The sequence below is a fragment of the Zonotrichia leucophrys genome, chromosome 1, assembly GCF_028769735.1.
Source record: "Zonotrichia leucophrys gambelii isolate GWCS_2022_RI chromosome 1, RI_Zleu_2.0, whole genome shotgun sequence".
NCBI lineage: Eukaryota > Metazoa > Chordata > Aves > Passeriformes > Passerellidae > Zonotrichia > Zonotrichia leucophrys.
In genome coordinates this window covers 64,683,173-64,704,526 of record NC_088169.1, presented here as the reverse complement: position 1 = coordinate 64,704,526, position 21,354 = coordinate 64,683,173, and the positions used below count along the sequence as shown (strand labels likewise).

General features: G+C 40.3%; 1 protein-coding gene across 2 annotated transcripts; it reads right to left on the bottom strand.

Annotated features, from left to right (window-relative positions):
* Nucleotides 1–254: 254 nt before the first annotated feature.
* On the bottom strand, nucleotides 255–20,140 carry MRPS31 (mitochondrial ribosomal protein S31). 2 transcript variants are annotated; one of them, XM_064715497.1, is made up of 7 exons: nucleotides 20,012–20,140; nucleotides 17,538–17,825; nucleotides 16,732–16,881; nucleotides 12,173–12,316; nucleotides 9,879–9,952; nucleotides 5,482–5,625; nucleotides 255–578 (listed from the first exon to the last, which is right to left on the bottom strand). In XM_064715497.1, exons 1-7 carry the CDS (start codon nucleotides 20,083–20,085, stop codon nucleotides 367–369), a joined length of 1,086 nt encoding a protein of 361 aa, XP_064571567.1. In that variant the 5' UTR covers nucleotides 20,086–20,140; the 3' UTR covers nucleotides 255–366. The 2 variants fall into 2 exon arrangements, with proteins under 2 accessions (XP_064571567.1, XP_064571577.1); XM_064715507.1 differs by having other exon boundaries at nucleotides 19,868–20,015.
* Between the last annotated feature and the right edge of the window lie 1,214 nt (nucleotides 20,141–21,354).

The window sequence follows — 21,354 nt, the reverse complement described above, 5'->3', positions numbered from 1 at the left end:
TCATAAATAAGCAAAATGAAAGAATTTCAAGCTTTTCAAAATGGGAAAGATGATCCAACCTGTCAAGATAGTCCAGGTGTGAAGGGTGGAGGACATGGAATTAGACCTAGCATTTCGTACTGCTGAAAGACCAGTTTCAAATTTAGAAAACAACAGTTCCAATAAACTAAATTTTAAATGCACGTTCTACAAAAGCCATACTTTTCAGCTCCTTCTTTTGCTGCCAGAAGTATCCACACACACAGACACACATGTAACAAAAGACGACCTTTGAGTTTATTGTTTAAAATACAACTTTCAGGCCACATGATCACTATGCACTGACACATAACTTCTTCATTTCAAGGGTAAGCACTTTCCCAAATCTCAAATCTCTTGAAGAAGTTCCTTCTTTTCCTCAAAATACTTCTGAAACCACTCAATATGTTCAACCTTCTGCTTAACACTGAGATATGGGTTTTTTGAAAGCCCACAGATGACTAGTTCCATGAAGTGGCGGATAGGTCCTTCCTTGGGAAAGCCTTCGAGGTGTTTGTCCAGAAAGATATGTTCATGAAATTCAGCATCATCCTCCATCCCTGACAGAAAGACAAAGCAAGAAAGACAAAGTTGTTATCATAATATAATAGCAAGTTTAACAAAGTAAAAATAGTATCGTTTGAAAATAATCTTAAATTAGTAAAATTAATGGTTCTGCTTGCATTTCTAAGAATATGTAATATTTAAATCAAATTTCTGGCTTGAAATCTTGATGAAAGCCTGATGCTGGGGTGGAAGTAGGAGGAATAATTATAACCATAAATCAATCTTCTTGCTAAAATCCGGTTTGTTCAATACTTGAAAATTTTGATTCATCATTGGTACCACCTTTTAGATTGCAGGCACTTTCTTCATAAATTTTTAAAGAGAACACCGATTGCCTAAATTCTGCAGAGGATTAAAGAATACAAACTAGTCTTGAACAAATAAGGCAACCTCATAAAGTATCAAATACTGAACAGCTAACAAACACAAGTCCTTGCAATCCTATTGCTATCAAATGGGCACAGAAATTTGTTTTCTGACATTTTCTGAATGTGTGAGTGCATATGATGATGCAAAAGTGTGGTGTATCTCACCAGCTGCTATTAAGTCATAGCCATCACCAAAGATGATGCACTCAAAAGCCTCCACAGGACATGGTACAAGGGATTATTGGAGACAGGGCAAAAGTTTGTTCTTCATCCTGTGGATTTTTTTGCTGTTGTTCATGCTATGATGGTAGTGACTCAGAACACAAATTCCTACATATAGAAAAAAGGCTGCTTTTGCTGTTCCTAATTTTAAGGGGCAAAAAAGCAAAAGGCAATCTGGGATTTGTAAAGAAAGATTTTTCTTCAGTTAGATATACATGGAAATTTTTATTTGATACCAATTGGCTTGCACCCTTCAGTAAAATCTGTTATTAGAGAAAAATATTGCACTACTTCAAGGTGATAAAAATGAGAAGCCTATACCACACACATGAGTATGGTGTACATGTTTTTCTAAATTATTTGATAAAATTAAATCAGGGGTATTAAAACTAAGGTAATTAAACCACATTAGTTCTAGGCTTCCTTCTTTGGTAGAGCTGCTATAGTTTCAGAAGAAATTATGTCCATCTCTGAGATGGAGAAGTCACTAAAAGGTCACTTGCATTTGTTAAGTTTGCATTACTTTTTTCCTGCTTTAAACTTAAGGTATTGCAATAGCTGAAGGAGCTGAGAAATACCTGTATTTTTCCTAGAAATGTGTGAGTGTATCAATACCACAGTTGCACACCACATTTATCTCTGTGGTTCTTGAAAAAAAAAAGCACATTTTCTTCTTCAGAAGCTCTCTCCTCATTCCTTTATGTTGAAAGTTAAAATAACAAAAATCGGGTAATGTCAGTTTCAGAAAGTGTATTTCTGTTGTGGTTGGAAAACTATGTCCACAGACAGAAGCAGTGATGATCCTTCCACTATGCACCCATGCTGGCTTTCCCCCACCAAGGGGAGATAGAATCTTACTGCACCTGGATGCTACTGGTTGCCTTTTCAAACTAACAACCTTTCCAGACTTCCTTACTTTCTTTGGTCTCAAAAATCCAAGAGAATTAAACCAAACAAAATCACTACTTAAAGAATCTGAATAATGCTGACAGTAAAATCTGGCCTTCTGAATGCTCTTCTTCTGGAGACAGATACAGGGCATCAGGAAAGATTTCGTCTAATAAATAATTTCACTAATTTTCATCTTTAACCCAAAATAAGCAATTTAGAATCTCACAAAAATGCAGGTGATAAGTAAATATTACATATGTATTCTGCTTTCCTGTTTGTCAAAGACTGTCTATGGTTTGGGGATGAAGTGTTAAGTCCAAATATTTCAGTTAGACCACGTATTTCAGTCCTCAAAAAAGTAAAGTGTGCATCACAGAAAAGGAGACCACAACTGTCCAAAGCATCAGAGGCTGAAGCCTCTGGTGGGAACAGATTAGAAGAGATAATGACTTCCCTCACCCCTAGCAAGCCCGGACTCCTGCTGCCAGCCTGTCCCTCAGCCTCTCTTGCACTGTCCTCAGAAACATAATTTGAAGCAATATGCGTGGCAGAAGTCTAAATTAGAGAATTTTCTTTTTCAACATCAAAACAAGAAGACACCTACTCTCAATATCCTATTTCCAACCCCCTACATGCTACAAAACAGAAAATCTGGGGAATTCCTCTAGCTAAAACACTAATCCTTCCAAGACATGACCAACCTTGTCTTAAAGATACCAATCCAGACACAGATGTCCATCCCTTATAGCGAGCATTGCTGACATGATATAAAGATGACTGAGTATTCAGATATAGTGAAAAAATGTCCCTGTCCATGGCAGAGGGTTTGGATTAAATGATCTTTAAAGGTCCCTTTCAACACAAAGTATTCGATCCTTTCAGGATTTTTAGAATGACATCAATCATGCTCTTCAGAAGGTCCCTAGAACAGAGATAGTAAAGAAACCCTGACGCAATGGTTGTGCAACTCTGCCAACTCCCTTGGCAAGATGATCCAATATTTCTCTGTTGGGAACAGCAGCTCAGCTAACCAGCAACTAGAACAGGATTTGGTGAACTTTTGCCTGCAGAAGCCATCTGAGGCAACTGAGGAATTAATTTTCTGAGACCTTCCTATCACTTGTGCAGTAACAATCTCTGGCCCACCAAAAGCATTTGCTCCTCATAACGAGGTGCTAAGGCAAATTCTCACCTATAATCTGCTCTGTCCTTTCCAGCTTTTTGAGTCATTATGGTATAAATGCACAGAAATAATAAATGAGGCACAAATAATTGTCTTCCCAACTTTTTGCCATGGCAATCATGGAGCAGCATTAAATCTACTTAAATGCAGGAGAGACAAGCAGAAAGGAGTGGTGAGAACAATGTTACGCAAGCTATACTAATGGTTTGCTAAACTGGTAAAAATTAATCAGAGGATGGAGAGATGGAGAGGGAAAAGAAAAAAAAGGTAATTTTCTGCCTAACAGTGACTTCAACTTCATTGGACAAGGGCAAGGGCATGCAGGTAAAAGCAAACAACAGGGCAGTAAGGTGTGGGGGCGAAGACTGCTGCTGGCCACTGTAGCAAGCCAGTATGTCCAACCACATCTACAGATGTTCACACAAAAATAATTTTAAAAACCGTGACCTCGCCCTGGTGCCACACAGCACAGTACAGTGCCTAGGTGAAGCACCCTAATGAGAACACCAGAGATACTCTGGAGCCAAGGAAAAGAGTTGTAAGAGGTTGTCTTTCTTTTTTATATTTGGTTTAAAACCTTAAAAGATTTCATAATGCTGAAAGCTGAGTATACGTACTTCCTCAACAGAAAATTTAATTGCACTTATATTTTTAAAGCCACATGTTTTTGGCATAGAAGAATAATCACACATTTCTGGATACAAAACAAGCTGAAGTAATCTCCTCCTGTTGAGGGCAATGGCTGTTACAAAACTGCAAAATTAACAGCAGAAAGGGACATTTTTATTTTGCAGAGAAACTGAAATTACAACATGTTGATATACTCAGAGCAAGGTTCTCGAGCTTTTAACTGTGCTTTGACACACCTGAGGTGGTTAACAGCCTGTGGCTGGCAGTCTGATAGGCCAGTCTTACTGACTTGGTATTTCAACCTGAGAGGTGACAGGTTTTGGAAGGCTCCACTGGAATTTTCCACATGACTAGTCTTTGTGGACAAATCAATCAAGATTCTTGTTTTAACTATATGTAAAGCCTCTTTGTCCGCTGGCCGCCCCATCCCAGACAGCGCGGTTCCAGCGGCACGGCTGCCCCAGGGAAACCACGGCCCGCCAAAGACACACTGTCAACTGAGGGCCCCAGACAGCAGGGTTCCAGCCACATTACAACAACACAAAAACCATTGGCCACAGTGGTTTTAAGCTTGCAAAAACATGACTAGAGTATACTTGGATTTCTACATGATGGAACATGATGGAACAGATCAATCCTGGGAGCAGTGATTAAATTCTGTGAAGAAACTGCCAAATAGGATGAGAATAAACATTAAGAAACAATGAAGCACATTATTCAATTTGCAACTCAGTATAGGACAGATTTTCAAAGACTCCCAGCTTCAGATACTAACCTGTTTTGCTCTCAGTGACTGAATCATTACAAAGCAGTTTTGTTTGATGTCTTTAAAGTCTTTAAAAAAACCCCAAAACCCACAGCCAAGCTCTCCCTGAAGTTATGAAGTCCCCTTTCCTATATTGCACACTTTGTGTAGTTGTTCTTCACTTCCTTAACGTTCACTCTCTCTGCTGGCATAACTTCACACAGAGCTTTCTCTTTTTTTATGGTAATAAAAGAAAATACTGTGCACAAAGATGCCTAATTAACATAGATGCCCAGGGTGAGTGAATATTGTGACTGTTTATTCTTATGAAACAGACAGAACAAAGGGAACAAACAACTGTTTAACACTTGGCCTGCCCAGATACGGAACTGGCAGATAGCTGGTTGGGATCTGGCAAGAGACTTGGTCCAAGAGCCACACCAAAGAACACAATCAGCATTATAAAACACGCACAGCAGTTTTAAGATTCCCCAAGTTCTGCTAGGAGCTTAACTTAGTAAAGATGCAGAGTAAAAGGTATTATATAAGAGACTTGAACTGCCTTTTGGTGTTAAACACATCGGGGGGGAGGAGGGGGGGAGGGAAGGAGTTGTCCCCTTTTGGCAGCAGCCAGCCCTCGGATCAGCCAAACCACCTGCAAGACTTCACCTGAAGAGTGCCAGAATGAGTTCATCTGAGCATCTCTGATCTGGGACAGTCAGGGAGTTATGTTTGTTTACTATCAAAAGCATGACTCACAGCTGAAACATTATGTTAAAACAGTCAAAGGTCAAACATGCTCTAATTTTCAGAAAAGATAAACTGAAAGAGATAATAAAAGCTCATGGTGCACATACCAACTTCATTGTCAATTGGGAACTCCCACAGTATTCCTTCTTTTGTCCACTGGATCATCTCCTCAAAACCATTGCGGGGAGGCTGTGCAGTTACTGCTGCAACCTCCTTTGCAAACTCCAGATCCCAAATTGTTGGTGAAGATACTAAAAAATAAATTTTGTTAAGATCTGTCAGCAACCAAACACTTCTCAATAGCTAAGACAAAGTCCTTTAACATCAATCTTTACAGAGACTAATAACTTCAGCCATGCAAATTTTTCTACCTTAAATACCAGCATCACCTTTCTCAAATGAGACTTCTCTGTTAACATGAAAGTTCATTAAGTTCTCAAATGTCTGATGAAAATCTACTCTGAACACCTAGGGGAATATTTATTTTTATGTCTTTCACATAAAGCAATAATTTAATTTTTCCACAATCATTCTTTGGTTTTGTCTTTCAAAAAATGAGGACACAGCAAATTCTGAACTTGACTGGTGCACTGTGCTAAAGGACCCTTACTTCTACAGGAGTTTTCAGGTTCTTCACAACTACATTCTCCTTCAGGGAAACAACTCAACTCAAAGGATGGCAATTCCTTTCCCAATGCTCCTAAGCGTGCTAGTTTTTGTCTCTCAAGCTGAGAAACCAGGATTTCTTATTCTTTTCACAAAGTTAAACAGTTCCTTTAGGGATATATCTTTTCTGATGCCTTTTTTTTTTTTTTTTTTAAATCAAAGTGCACTCATATTGCAGCAGTTACTCTTCTCAAGGAGTTCCTGTCCCTCCACCCAGGAGAGCTGGTCACGAGCCCAGACTGAAGCGCTTCGCTGAACTGCAGGGAACAAGCTGTTACCACAGGACAGGGAGGGACCTCTGGGAGTGCCCTGGGCTGCTGTCGAGTGAGCTGGCCTAAGCTGCATTCCCCTTTGTTTTCCTGCCTCCCTCTGTTATCAATTCATCCTAAGATCCTTGGAACACAGATCTTTATGTGGATTCAAGTATTACAGTCCACTTGGAGTGGATTATAGCCAATAACCTATTATTTTATTACTCCTGAGTCTAAGTACTTGAGGCCAAGATATAATTTCATCTTCAGCTCAGTGGCTTACAACTCAACTGAATTAAAAAAAATCCCCCCTCCTTTAAGAGAAAACACAATGGAAGGGGAAACAGTATTTTTACATACATAAAAGTGTTTTCAGAGGGGTTCTTTGTGTTAAATCAGAATACAGTTATTCAAATTATTCCTTAAGAGGGAAATTTCCAGAACTATTTTACCAGGCTGAGTACTTTGATTTGAGGGCTGGAGACAGGAATAAAATACAGCTACAAGACAACATGAGAAACCATACCAGAATGAAATTGTTGTCCACATCATAAAGAAACTAATAAATCCTCTAACAGAGGAAAGCAGTACCTCATTTTTCAAGCTTGCAGGAGAGGTGATAAAGATTATAATTTCACCTCATGAAGCAGAAAATAATACTGGCATTTTACATTAACAGTTATGAAGAGTATTTTCAGGATGACAATTTCCAGTTAATATTCAAGTTTTCAAAGTCAATAGTCAATACTTAAAACAAAACTTGCTTTTCTGTTTTGTATAGAAAAAATTTAACCCATTATCTCCTGAAATATGAACCAAGACAGTGAAAACAAATGAATCAAGGTATCAAGTATCACACTGGTATTTCCCGAGGTTAATGCCCAAAAAAATGTTTGTCATCAGGCTTAGTCAGTAAGCCAAGTAATCAGCTTCCTGGTCTAAAACACACTGTAGAGTTCCTCAAGGCTACCTGGAATCAAGCAGGAAACACCAAACAAAAAGCTGAAAGAAGCTTACTAATGAACTTCTAATTACAAATACAATAAAGTCCACTTGCTCTCTGAAACAATTTGTACACATTCCAATTTTATGTTTTAAAAAAAAAGTGCATCTCAGCTTTTAGCTGGGGTGAGTACGATGAGCCACTGTGTCTGCATTCTGTTCATACTAAAAAGAAATCTTATATTCTCACTCTTTTACCTGAGCAAATTTGATTCAACTCAAAATCCATTTTTTTCAACACCACTTTTGTTAAGACAACTAAAAACAAACACTACATCATTCATTGTGGGTTTTACACGTAAAATGGACCAATTTTAATCATACTGGCAGTCTTAAAACACAGCAAACTGAATCCCATTCTAATAAACAGCTTTCATAGAGGTGTCTGTATTCAGAAAGTTCACAGCTGCTTGAAAATATGCAAATGGCACTATTTAACATTTTACTAAAAAATTAAGTAATCAAATTAATATCTCCCTGTAGTTTCAAGTGAAAAAAAAAGATAAAAAACTACTCAGCTAGAATCTGGCAAAAACTTACAGTTCTACTTTTGAAACTGAAACAAATACTCATGATTTTGTAAGATTTTAGACAGGAGTACTATTTCTTCTGCTGCTACTAACTTTACATAAAGGTCTAAGTCACTACACTGGAACAAAGTCTGTTTTTTAAAAGGGCCTCAGAACAGCTGAGGAAAAACAGCATTTTGAAGATCAATACTAACAATGCAGTCTCACTGTTCACAAAGAAAAGTGAGGGACAACATTCTTTACAGGACTTGCCCATACTCACACACTCTTGGCCAAACCCAGCCTGTAGTAAAGCCAAGTCTTCCAGAGTAGAAGCTATCCCTGTTAAGACTGTTCCCACACAGCTGTACCATGCAGTGAATATGAAGGTGTCACACCTGTTTTGAATTTAGTTTTGGTATCTTTTATCTCACATGAGTTTTGGCATGTACATTTAGTGGATAAGGAATTGGTTGGATGGTCACATCCAGATGGTCCAGGGTTCATGGGCCATTCCAAGGGTCTATCCAGACCATGCATTCAATGGTCAAAAGCTCAATTCCTAGATGGAGGTCAGTGATAAAGTTGTGTTGCTCAAGAATCCACACTGAGACTAGTATTGTTCAGTCTCTTCATCCACACCACTGACAGAGGGGTTAAGTGCACCCTCAGCACATCTGCAGGTGACACCAAGCTGAGTGGTGCAGTTGACACACGTGAAGGACAGGATGCCATCCAGAGGGACCTCAAGGGCAAACTCAAGGAAGTGACCTCATGGAAATCTCATGAGGTTCAACAAGGCCAAGTGCAAGGTGCTGCCCCTGGCTTGGGGCAACCTCCAGCATCTACACAGGCTCATGAATGGACAGAGTCCTGCCAAGAAGAATTTAGGGATACTGGTGGATAAAAAACTGGACATGAGCCAGCAATGTGCATTCACAGCCCAGAAAGCCAACTAGAATAATGGCCAACAGGTTGAGAGAAGAGATTCTTCCCCTCTGCTCTCCTGAGACCCCACCTAGAATGCTGCAACCAGCTCCAGGGTACTCATCACAGGAGGGACGTGGACCTCTTGGAGCAGGTCCAGAGGAAGGTCATGAAGATGATTAGAGGGATGGAACATCCCTTCTAAGAGGAAAGGCTGAGAGCTGGGGTTGTTCCTCATGGAGAACAGAAGGCTCTGGGTTGACTTTATTCAGTCTTTTCAATACTTAAGGGGAGCTTGAAAGAAAGATGAAGACAAATTTTTTTTTGTAGGGCCCATTGCAACAGGACAAGGAGTAGTGGCTTTAAACCAGAAGAGGGAGATTCAGACTAGACAAAAGGAATAAATTGTTTCCAATGAGGGTGGTGGAACAGGTTGTCCAGAAGGGTGGTAGATGCCCCATCTCTGGAAACATTCAGGGTCAGGTTGGGTGGGGGGCTCTGAGCAACCTGACCTAGTGGAAGAAGTGCCTACTCATTGCAGGGGGGTTGGAACCCGATAACCTCTACAGATCCCTTCCAACCCAAACTTTCTATGATTCTAAACAGATATGAAGAACTTTACAATAGGTGAAGCAAGGTGTCATTTGTCAGCTGCCAGTGGGATCTTTCCAGCTCCATCTGGAACACTAAACAAAAGAAGGCCACACAGCACACACAGCAATCCAGTGTGTAGTCCTGGGTTGCTACTACCCTGCTTATACTTAGTCATCTGCAGGGCATGCTTGCTTCCTTGGAATCACAGCCTCACATTTCCTTGCAACTTGACCAAATAAGCTGGAGCCAACATACACCCATCCTCCAGGGTGGCTTTACACTCACAGAATTAAGACTGACCTTTGTGACAAAAAGCCAGTTATACCCTTCATATTCACTAACAGAGTGCCCTGATCAGCACAGAAAACATCTCATTACACTGCATGGAAGTTTCACTTGGTAAAAATCTGAGCTACATCAAAGTAGTCATTTCTTTTATCAGACTGAAAGCAGAAAGTGAGCAGGACATGTCTCCTCATAAAAACAAATCTCTTGATATTCTAAAAATGCAGAACTTAGCCTCACTGCATTTTTCATTACTGAATTTCCACTAACCTGTTTTCAGTGCGTGCTCTGGTTCTGTAGAAGCCTTAGTGAATATATTAAGCCTCTTTCCTACTTTGAGACTTCTATAAACAAAAAAAGAAAACCGATATTTAGTATTTCACAACACCTTACAACATTGCCAGATAACAAATTAAAAAGCACAAAATATTTTCATGAACTAACAGATCTCTGGAGACAAAAAAAAAAAGATAGTGATTTTCACTAAATCTTCAGGCTTTTAATCAGAGAGTGTTTATGGCTTTACTATTTGTCTTAAACAGAGCTTCTCAAAACATTTCCATGTGAAAGGAGGAGCATAAATCAAGCACTATATTTGCAGTCAATTTTAACTGGAATATTTAGGAATCTGAAAAAAGGTAAACAGCATCAAACCACAGTACTTAAGTGATTTTACAAAGTTGTGATTATCTGAAGACTTGGGTTTTTTCCCTGTAAAAAAAATATTGCACAATTCAGGAACAGAAAAGGCAACAGCTAAATCAAATAATTCCTGCTTTATGACATAAATAGCCCTTTTGGAAGATCACACAGCCACCTTCTCTGCCATAGGGCAAACAGTCAGAATATAACCATATGATATGTTTTCAATAGCATCACCCTGGTGCTCACTCTTCTGAATATACAAATATTTCACTCTGACCATCTATTTTCAACCAAATTTATCATTGCCATAAGCTTATATTAAAAAAAAATACAAGAGTTCAACATGTAGTCAAATTCTTATGGATGAAAACAAAAAAAAACCCAATGTCTTTAGTATCAACTATGTTTTTAATCATATAATCTTCCAGGTTTCCACTGAAATTCTAACAGTTCTTTCATTTTGTTATTACATATCCACAGTTACCCTGGCAAGATTTATCCTTTCTGACCTTAAAATTCTACCCTGCTGGATTTACTGGAGATTTCTAATGGCCTCAACTACTTCTGCAAACCTGCTCCTGTCATATTACTTTTTAGTGATGAAACTACCCTGGAGCTATTTCAGCACACAACAATCTAGTTACAGAGCCTTGAAAGAATGTTGATTCAGGATTATATTTTCCAATCTGTGTGTAACTCCCAATGACATTGGCCAAAGATACATTGCATGTGTTGGAAGAAAGTTTATTTTAAAATTACAAGTTTAGATTACTATAAAGCAACATCACTCATTTCCTTGCAATGTACTAACTAGACTCAAATTTAGGTATTCTTCCTAACCCATTATTTTTCAGTTGATAAGCAAATACATGAGATATTCAGGTTTGCAGGAGGGAACTCAGGCCTGAAACTGGAGACAGTTTACTCACTACAGGGATTTTAAAAACTATTTTAAGGTGCTGTTTCTGAAGTTATATACCAAGCACAGTTCCACCACACACAGAATACTTTACATCTACTCATCCAGGAACTCACTCTTTTCTTTTCCTTTGTTACCCAAATTCTGTCTTCACCATGATCTATCTAAACACAAATTATTCCCTCCATTTTCAGGCCCTAACCTCCCAAAACAGAGATTAATTTACAAAGTAAATTAAAAACAAGAGGAGTTAACCTTACTAAAAAACTGCTATGGACAGAATACAATTCTAAAATACTGCTATGGAGAAGGAATGCAATGATGAGCTGCCATGGGAAAATCCAAAGACTACTGGTAAAAAAAGCACAGCTTACAGGAGTAAACCAAAAATATAAGAGCACTCCTTAATTCACAAGAGTGGCCACATAATACAGCAGCAAAATAAACTTAAGGAGTACCCTGAAATCACATGTAAATTATAAAGTTAATTTCATAGACAATTATAACAGATAACAAAGAAATCAATTACAGAACGAAGTGGTAATAAATAAATAGTCCAACTTTAACATATCTTTAAAATCCCAACAGAATGGATGAAATTTTTCTAAACACAGAACATGATCAAGTTTTGTAGAGGAGAAAAGCAAGCTTTCAAAACCTCCATTTCCCAAGAAGTTAAGAAAGTGACATAATATTGTATTATGCATAGGTGAAAATAATTTAGTTAAATCTAGTTAAAACAAGAACAGTTACATTTCAGCACCAAGTATGCTTAATTATAAAATGTAGTATTAAGAAAATGCACATTATTTGATTAGTTGGTTGCCATTAACTATCTTGTTCTCACAATTTATGTCAATGTTAACTTATCTTGAAAAATATTTAAGTAATTTCTTTAAGCTCTGAAGTATTGTAACATTAATAAGTACAAGTAAATTTAAAGTATTATCCATTAGTAACTGCATGCTCCTTCTACTGGAGGTGAACACCACAAAAATACCTTCTGGAGTCCATCTGAGCTGATGACCTTCCAGGCCTTGTTCTTTGACCATCCTCATCCAACTGCAAGGAAATGCGACCAGACAGCCTCGCACCCCACTGCTCTGGGGACTGCCTTTTAACTGTCATTTCTGAAATAACGTTGCTGAAATGGAAAACATTACATGTAAAAACTCAACAGATTGACAAAGCAAGGAAGTTTGTCATATGCATTAACTAGAAACTCTACTCTCAACTGGGCTTCCAGGAGGCAGAATTTTACATTCCTCACAAAATACACCCATCTTTAATCCATCAAACATTCAAGGCTGTTGTTTTAAACCATTTGTTACATTCCATGTATAAAAGTGCTACTTTAGTCTATTAAATCTACAGTGAATGCTTCCTTTTAAATTATTTAGTTTTCAACTAAAAAAAAAAAATCATATATCTGTATACTAATATTCACAGAGTGTACTAGGCATGTTTTGCTTAAGCAAATGAGGAATTCCTCTGAATACAAAAAATAGGTTTAAATAGGCAAAAATCACTATTTTTTTGGACAAGAACCAATACTGCCCAGGGACAGAGCTGTGCTGCTGCAGACCAAAAGGAAGCTTGCCTTCACACATCAGCTGACATGGGCCAATCATGCCACCCTAATAAGTAGGTCACCTTTCCTGATCCACTGCAATCTGTTGCATTGCATAATCATATTACAGCATTAACAGACCACATCTTCCTTCGTCATTCTGGAGTGAAAATCATACGAGAAGAGCAAACGCTCTGATCTCCAGCACCATACACAGCTCATTCTAATCACAAAGGGCAAATCAGAGCCTCTTCTGCCCCTGCCCATGAGCTCCCTTCACTGGTAGCTCTCTGATAGCTCTTCCTCACAGCCTCCTCTCCACCCAACCACTTCCAGTCACACACAGTCATCCCAAATTGCAGCACTTAAGTTTCAGGACATAAATATGGGCTCAAAAAACAAAAATAGGCCAAGGCAAAAACAGTGCATTACCCATTTTATGAAAATCCAAATGAAATTCAAACTATGCTCTTGGCAGCTTAAGTCAAAAGAGATTTTACTGACAAGAAAAAATACTTCTGGAAAATTGTAAAAGCTAATTGCCACAGAAACACAGCATGATTTCTCTTCAGTCTTAGATGTGGTTTCAAATGGCAGAACAAGCATAGCTCTTCCAGTACCTACTCTGAAATAAAGGCATCTAAAAACAAGTTTGAAATAATTTCATTTTCATTTTAAATAAAAAGCAATCTCAGATTAGTTGCATATCTCACATTATAAATTACTCTGTGAAGTGGCTACTGGCATTAGTGAGCTGGTGCTGGGCCAGAGGCTTGACACACTTACAAGGGTCAAAGGGACATAATTCCTAAGGTCAGCCACACACAGCCCAGCCCAACAGCTTGACTCAGCTGTGACCTAAAAGGCTGGTGTTTTCCCATGCTTCAGGGAAGTTAGGATTGCTCAGAGCTGCTCTCTTTCCTGAATTACTTGCAGTTTTGCCCTGTAGATGTGGAAGGACTACACTACTGAGCTACCAGACCACACAGTCAATGGTACCATGTTCCTCGCTAGGAAATCCTAATGTCACCCCACTATCAGCATATGGACATTCCTGGCAGCAACATTCATCGCTCCATCATGAAAAGTGCACTGTACTAACAAAAGTAGAACCACAAAGACTTTTTAAATGCCTTTTGAAACAAAAAATATTGGTTTAAAAAGTCCCACTCCAACCCCAGCGTACCGATAGTGGCTAGATATTATGTATTCCCTCGTTCCAACACATTAAAAACTGAAGTTCCTACATACACCTGCCTTCCAGAGATGGGAAGTGGTAGGACTTTTGTAACAACCACAGACTCTCTCTCTTTCCTGATTATCAGCCAATAATTATAATACTTAAAACGGAGACCCAAGGAGCTTTGGATATATTCTAGCCAAAGCTCTGAATAGGTACGCTTGCTCATCCAAAACAGGAGCTGAAATTGTCAGGCTACAGATTTTATTTTGGTGCAGTGCTCTGGTGATTTCCATTGAGTGAAACTTCAGCCCACACTGAGGAAAATAAATTCCTCTATCATTAATATTTTCCCCTCCCAGTGAATGCCCTGTCCCCATGCTTTCTACAAGGCAATGAGATGACTGCATACAACAGTGACCTCTGGAGGTCTTGCCACAATCCTGGTAAAAAAAATTTGTACAAAAGATTTGGACAACATACAACAAATTTCATACAATAAATTACAATAGCAGAATTCAGTTTTTTGCAGTTCAGCACTATGTAGCTCTACTGCTTGTGAAAGTATCTTGCTTTTAAATATTGTGAAAAACTAAGGAATATATATTGGCTTTTAAAATATGTAAGTATATTGATTGTAAAACCTTTACAGAAATAAAGGGAAAGTTCAATTGCACGTATTTTCTTACTGTCAAACAAAACTCAACACAAAATAATCATGCATGAACAAAAGAGAATGCTTTCTAATATATTAAAAACATCTTCAGGCATTGTGTGGATAGAGGTATCATGGAACATAAATCACACCAAATCAAGTCTGAGGCTGCTGGGCTTTGTAAAATCAACATTTTTAAATACTAGTCAAAAATCTGAGAGTACTGTATTTATCTCAAAGAACTAAGAGGTCCACAGTAACTCTAAAAGGTTACTTTTACCAAGTTTTTTGTCATGAAAATCAGCATAAATTGCTGGTATTTCTGGAAAACTCATCCACTGATAAAGCGTTTCTGCTACCTAACTCTTAAGTAAGAAAACTAAAACTTTTCAGCAAATGGCGGCAGCAGGAGGAGTGTATTTGCTGGGAGAAACAAGCTAGGTCACAAAGCTGCCTCAGGGAATAGAACTTGCCAACTCAGAGCACAGCAAGCCAGCCACGACATTCCAAAAAGGCTGGTTCTGGTAGAGGAAAATGCATTTTTCTAATGACAGTGCCTCATCCACAAGCATGTCATAAAACATTGTAATATCACATCTTAACCTACCAATCAAAAATACAGAGGCACTATATAGCTGCAGCTTTTAAATTTCTGAAGAATTTAAACTCTCTTTCAAGAGAAAAAACATTTTTGCTTTGACTATGACTTCCTTAGTCACTGTCTTTCTTCCACTGCAGCCAGAGTTGGGTCAGTGCTTCAGGAAAAGTGCTGTAGGTGAGGAGAGAGCCTGTGATGCCAGCAGGCAGGAAAACCACACCTAAACAAGAGCGTGTGCAACCTAAGGAAGGGAAACCAGCACATTCCAGGCTGGGCACTGCATGTGTTAGCTCACCCAGGATTTCTGTGCTCCTCCAGCACCCTGGGTACTCAACAAGGTTTGAATTACATTTAAGTTGGCCACCCACAGCCCATGGCACTGTTAAAGACATTTGTGTACTCTGCCCTTCTGAAGAACTCAGTGACAGAGAGCGAACAAACTCCCTGGTAATTAACAGTTTAACGAACATATCCTCTATATACAGGATTTTCTGCTCCATCCTTATATTTGAAGAACAGATATTTTGCTTAATGAAGTCATTCACTGAGCATTGTACACCCCAGTCTGTGCAATCACCTAACTCAACCTGTTTGCAAGCATCTGTCTCTTTCTTCCTCAATTTCCACTCAGGCAGACATCAGCCAGAGACACCATTAGCTCTTTTTGCAGAACACTGACAATCATTCCAGCAGATCCTTCACTGACACCTACAAGTAGAAATACATGTAACCTACAGATGATAATAGATGGGTCAAGCTTAGATCCTCGGTTGGGGCAAATTCATTTTTATGGAATAAAACTAAGATAAGCAGCTTGCAGTTTGCACTGCAAACAGACATAAAGAAAGGTTTCACATTCATATTTTGGTAAAGATCCAATTTTCTGTTGTTCAGCATTTCACCTGGATTTAATGCCTTATTTTCTGAGCAGGTATTTGAATACTAGCTGAAAAAATAAAAAAGAAAAAAAATTTGCCTTTAACCATCATCCAAAAGAGCTGTATGCACAAGTGTTTGAGTTTCCAAACAAATGTTTCTCATCTGTTTGAAAGCCACACTGGAAACAGAGCTAAGCCAAGAGATGAGTTTCATGGGTTGACTGGAAAGTTTTGAAAGGAAGGGTGGGGCTATAAACAGAGCTGCTCTAGTTCAGTTCTGCAGAGCTGTCATGAAAATTCACCAGTCCAGACAGAACGTCTGAAACATCTACAAATCCATCCATTGTGTGAGAATTCTGGAAGCTTGTGGCAAAAAAAAAAAAACCCAACCAAACTCACAAAAAGAGCTGTTATTTTGCTAGCCTGTCCAAGAAAGCAATGATCCTGGGCATGAAAACAATTTTGTTTCTGCAAAACCACTTTAGAAGGATGAGTGCAAAATTTAGAGTTTGGTATAACCAGATCAATAATGTTGCCAATATTCATTAATACTAAGGATATACTGTCCAAAGGTATCTTTTAGGGGCACCTTCCCAACACAGAAGGCAGTCACCTTCAGGATGACATTGCAAAATAGGAATTTCTGATGTAAGTGAGAAAAACAATCAATACACAGACCGTAGGTTAATAGTGCCCCCCTTCTTCTGTTTATCTGTGGTTTCTTCATGTCTTCTTAGCTGTGCAAGGAGCTCTGATTCTGTCTGTTTCTTGTTGCGTGGAAGGGAAGATGCAACTGCAGAAGCAGCCTTCACCAGTTCTGGATTTAAACTGTAAACAGAGATACAACAGATACAGAAACAAAACCAAACAAAAGCTTTTAATATATTTAAATTGTCATTTCTGTGCTGCCATTTTATATCTTAATAACTCAGAAGCTAGTCAGGTATTTTCCCAAGTGGGGGTGGCCAGTGGGACAGGCAGGTTTGCCCTACATTGCCCTAATTGTCAAATGCTGAAGGACTCTGACAAGCTCCTGCTCCCCAGCCTAGTGAAATGGCAGCCCTGTGCCACTGCACAGCACAGACCTGTGGGATGACAAATATGATGTAACACACTGTGGACAGGAGCAGCTCCAAAGACTCAACAATCATTATGCCATTCTTAATTTTTTTTCTTTTTCCTCACTTTTGTTGTATTTTATCTGAACAGTAGTTCCCTTCCCCCATTAAAATAACTTTCCACAGGCAGGTGCTAGTGCTACCTTTCCACAATCTCACTGCAGAACAAGGCAGCATAAGGTTGACAGCATACAGCACCTTTTGCTCAGATCCTCCCCTGTGATTCACTCCAGTCTACAACTCTGCACTACATTCCCTTACAAGATTCTTTTATACTGTTGGAAATGGTTTATTTGTCCTAAATAACAAAAAAAAGAAAGTTGAACTAAGGGTAAAACAGGCTAAGAAAAGTTTGTTATACTTTACCGTTGGGTGTCTTCTGTAATTCCCTGAGGCACAGAACCTTCCCTGTCCGGACCTTCCAGCTTGCTCACAGCTTGCTTCTTCCTCTCACTGGTTTTTAATTGTTGGAGTTTCTTCCTGTAGCTCACCTCCACCTTCATATTACCAATAATGTCTAACAGCTGCTGCTTGGGTGCTTCTGCTCCATCCTCCTGCCTCTTTGCTGCCCCTTCAGGTGTGCTGTCTTTGGAAGCAGCAGATTTATCTTTGTCTTTAGAGAGCACGCTGCTCATGCTGAAGAGCTCCTGTTTGCTAGATGATATACAAAGTTAGGAAGCACAAGTTAAAAATAGGTTCCAAGGCTGAATTTTGTAAACCTGTCAAGAACCCCAAAAGAACAGTTACAACTGTCCAGGCCCAGCTGAGTGTGACCTGAGTATGTTCAGTACATGTTAAACACGTGCCTTTTGACTTTTGAGAAGGGCTGAGACACCATTTCAAACTCTTGATAGCTTCTGATTTCCTCATCACAAACACGAAGTAAACAACTTTGCACACCATTTATTTGTGGAGGAAATAATACAGAGTTTGAATTTACTGGTACCTGATACTTAAATTCATTGGTACTATAGAAAACTCACCAAAACTCTTAACATGGGTCAATAAAGAGATCACTCCCTGAAAAAAGACTTTACATACATACAGATAACCTCACATGATTCACACTTGTGGCACTACCACAGATCACATTCCCCTACTCTGCAACATGGATTCTGCTGCAAGTTAACCCAGAAACAAACAGGAAAGTTCTTTGGGTTATAGCTCCTCTGCTTAGTTTAGCACATGACTGCAAAGAAGCTGAAACTGACACAGTGCAGCTGAGGATGAGAAGCCACGGATAGCAAGGAGCTGCTCAGGTGATTCTGCAACACAGACACAGCTGCATTCTCTAGACTATCATAAAATTCAAGAGCTGTTCTCTATAACATTCTAAATGGCAGCGTTTAAACCTTTACATTCACACCTACTAACTTTGTTTAAAAATCACCTTTAAATTACAGAAAGGAAAAAATTAATATTTATTCTGATTCAAAATAAAAAAACTTCAATAGATCTTAAAACACCTCCACAAATATGAAGGAACTGTGGCATACCTCTCCTCCTCACAGACATTTCTCTCTGGCTAAAAAAGGAAAATCTGCCAGTTTCAGCAGGCACTGCATCACACTTAGGTCATTCTGCACTTCATAAATCGTCAGCATTAAAATCTAAATTTCAATGTTGAGAAGAACAGGGAAATTTAAGGAAAGCTTTAGAACCTTCTTACTGAGAAGATGGTAGGAACCCTGCTGTTTTACACTGCACTGCTCCCTAAAGGTCCTTGACAAACTCCTTTTTTGTTAATTTAGGCCACATGCTCTTTAAAACTATGTAACCATTCAGAAATCACAGATTGTTAAAGGGTTGGAAGCGACTTTAAAGATCACCCAGGCCTAACATTCCCTGCCATAGGCAAGGTCACCTCCCACTAGACTAGGGTCACTTAAGGCCTTGAACATTGCCAGGGCTGGGACATCCAGAGCCTCCCTGGACAACCTGTCCCAGCATCTCACAACCTTCAAGCACAAGCATTTCTTTGTAATACCAAATTTCCTCTCTTTCCATTTGCACCCATTATTCCTGAAGCAATTTGTACCCATATTCCTGAAGAAAAGTCTCCCTCCAGCTTCCCTGTAGGCCTCCTTCAGACACTGGAAGGTTGCTATGAGATCTCCATGCAACCTTCTCTTCTCCAGGGTGAACAGCTCCTACCTTCTCAGCCTCACCTTAGCCTACAGCAGCAGCAAAGCACAGCAAGGCTGAAAGCCTCAGGCACTTGAAGTCAGCAGCACACTGCAGTTTGCATCCCTGTATTTCACCTGCCATCCAGTTTGCCTTCTGCTGGGGAGCTCGGCCTCGGAAAGCAAACACAGCTACCAAAGAAGCCAAGCTGTTTTGTACACAAGACCATCACAGCACCAGTGCTTGTTCAAAAATATCGAGGAGTTTTGAAATTAAAAAAAAAAAAAAATAATAAATGCACAACTGAGCTGTCATTAAAAGCAGCTTAAAATACTTCAGTAAAAACGAAGAACTCCCAAACACGGCTCTTAGCCTGCACTTTGTGCAGAAACAACACCACCCAGCAGGCAGCGCCGCTCTGCTGATACCGAGCGCAAAGCTACGGTCAGGGCACACACGCGGATCATTCACACCCCTCCAAGATGGGAAGGACGGCAAGGACAACACCACGAGAAACACGGCCCACGCCACTCCCCTCCACCCGCCTGCACTCCCCGCTGCCTTCTGCCCACCGCTGTCCCGGCCACACGGCCCCGGCAGAACAGGTGAGTCCCGTCCTTCTGAAGGCCGCGTCCCGGGGCACGGCCCGGCCACACAGCAATGCCCGGCCGGCGCCGGCCCCGTCCGCCAGGTGAGGGTGCAGGGGAGGCCGGTACCTGCGGGCCCTGCCGTGGGCCGTGCCGAGCAGCCTTGCCGCCAGCCCGCTGCGGGCCCGCACGCCGCCCCACATCCCGCACCGCCGCCACCGCCTGCGGCCCGCGCTCCCCGCCCGCCCGGCCGGACGGGAACAGCCGCCGCGCACGGGCGTTCCGCGCAGCAGCGTTCCGGCCGGCTCCGCCCCGCCCCGCTCCCTGCACAGCCGGCCCGGCCCGGCCGCACCCTCCTTCACGGCCTGGGCCTCGGCGCCGGGAGCTCGGGTGTGAGGAGAGCGCTGCCAGCACGTCCTGCTGTGCTCAGCCCTGCTGAGGCCGCATCTGGAGCGCTGTGCCCAGCTCTGGGCTCCTTTGTGCAAGAAAGACATTAAGGCTCGCATCTTTCCGAAACACGCTCCAAAAATGTCCCCAAGCCTTCACTTCATCTGCCCTGAGAGAAAAACGCCAATCACTTGTTTTTAAAATTTTAAAAGTTTACTAGTAATAAAATGGTTATAAAAATAGATTTATAATTAGAGTAATAAAAATTTTGGACAATTAGGATTAGGACAATATGAGGCAAGAGACACAAAGAGTTATGGACGTCTGGGTACCTTTTCTGGGCAACATAAGCCCGAAAAAGGACACACATTAGCAGAAGATTAACCCTTAAAAGCAATAGCCTGTTGCATATTCATACATCTCATACATGATGCATAAATTCCATTCAAACACAGGATTCTGTCTGGTCTTCCTCTGAATCCTAACAGCGTTTTCATGGCTGAGCAAGATGGAAAGAAGTTTGTTTCTTCCGATAAGGGAGCAATAAATTCTCTGAAAGACTTAGGTATCCTGTGGCTGCTATCTTGGAGCGAGCCCTTTCCTTTGAAAAAGTATCTTACATAGCATAGTTTCTATTTTAACATTCTTTTATAACCTAAAACTATATTTAACACACTACTAAAAAATTAATACAGCATAACTTTCTAACATAACACATATAATATTCATTTTAATATTTGCGAAAAGCCAATCAAAAAATACGCATTTTTCACACCTGGAAAGGCCAGCACTGTCCCATCTCCTGCAGCTGACTGTGGTACATCAGAACACACACCAGTGTCACCTGTGGAAAGGCCTGACCTGCAGAAGCCATCTCACTTTTCCTCCATGTGGGACTGTCCTGCCTGATCCACCTCTCCAAACAGTGTGAACAGCATCCACTGCAAGGTGCTGGGGGAGTTGTGATGTTCCTGCAACTCTGGCTGCTATTCTGGGACAGTAAATGCCAAGAACTGCCGTTCATGCTCCTGGACAATGAGGATTTCCATGAGATTTAGGAAATGCCAGCTGGTTTACAGGGGCAA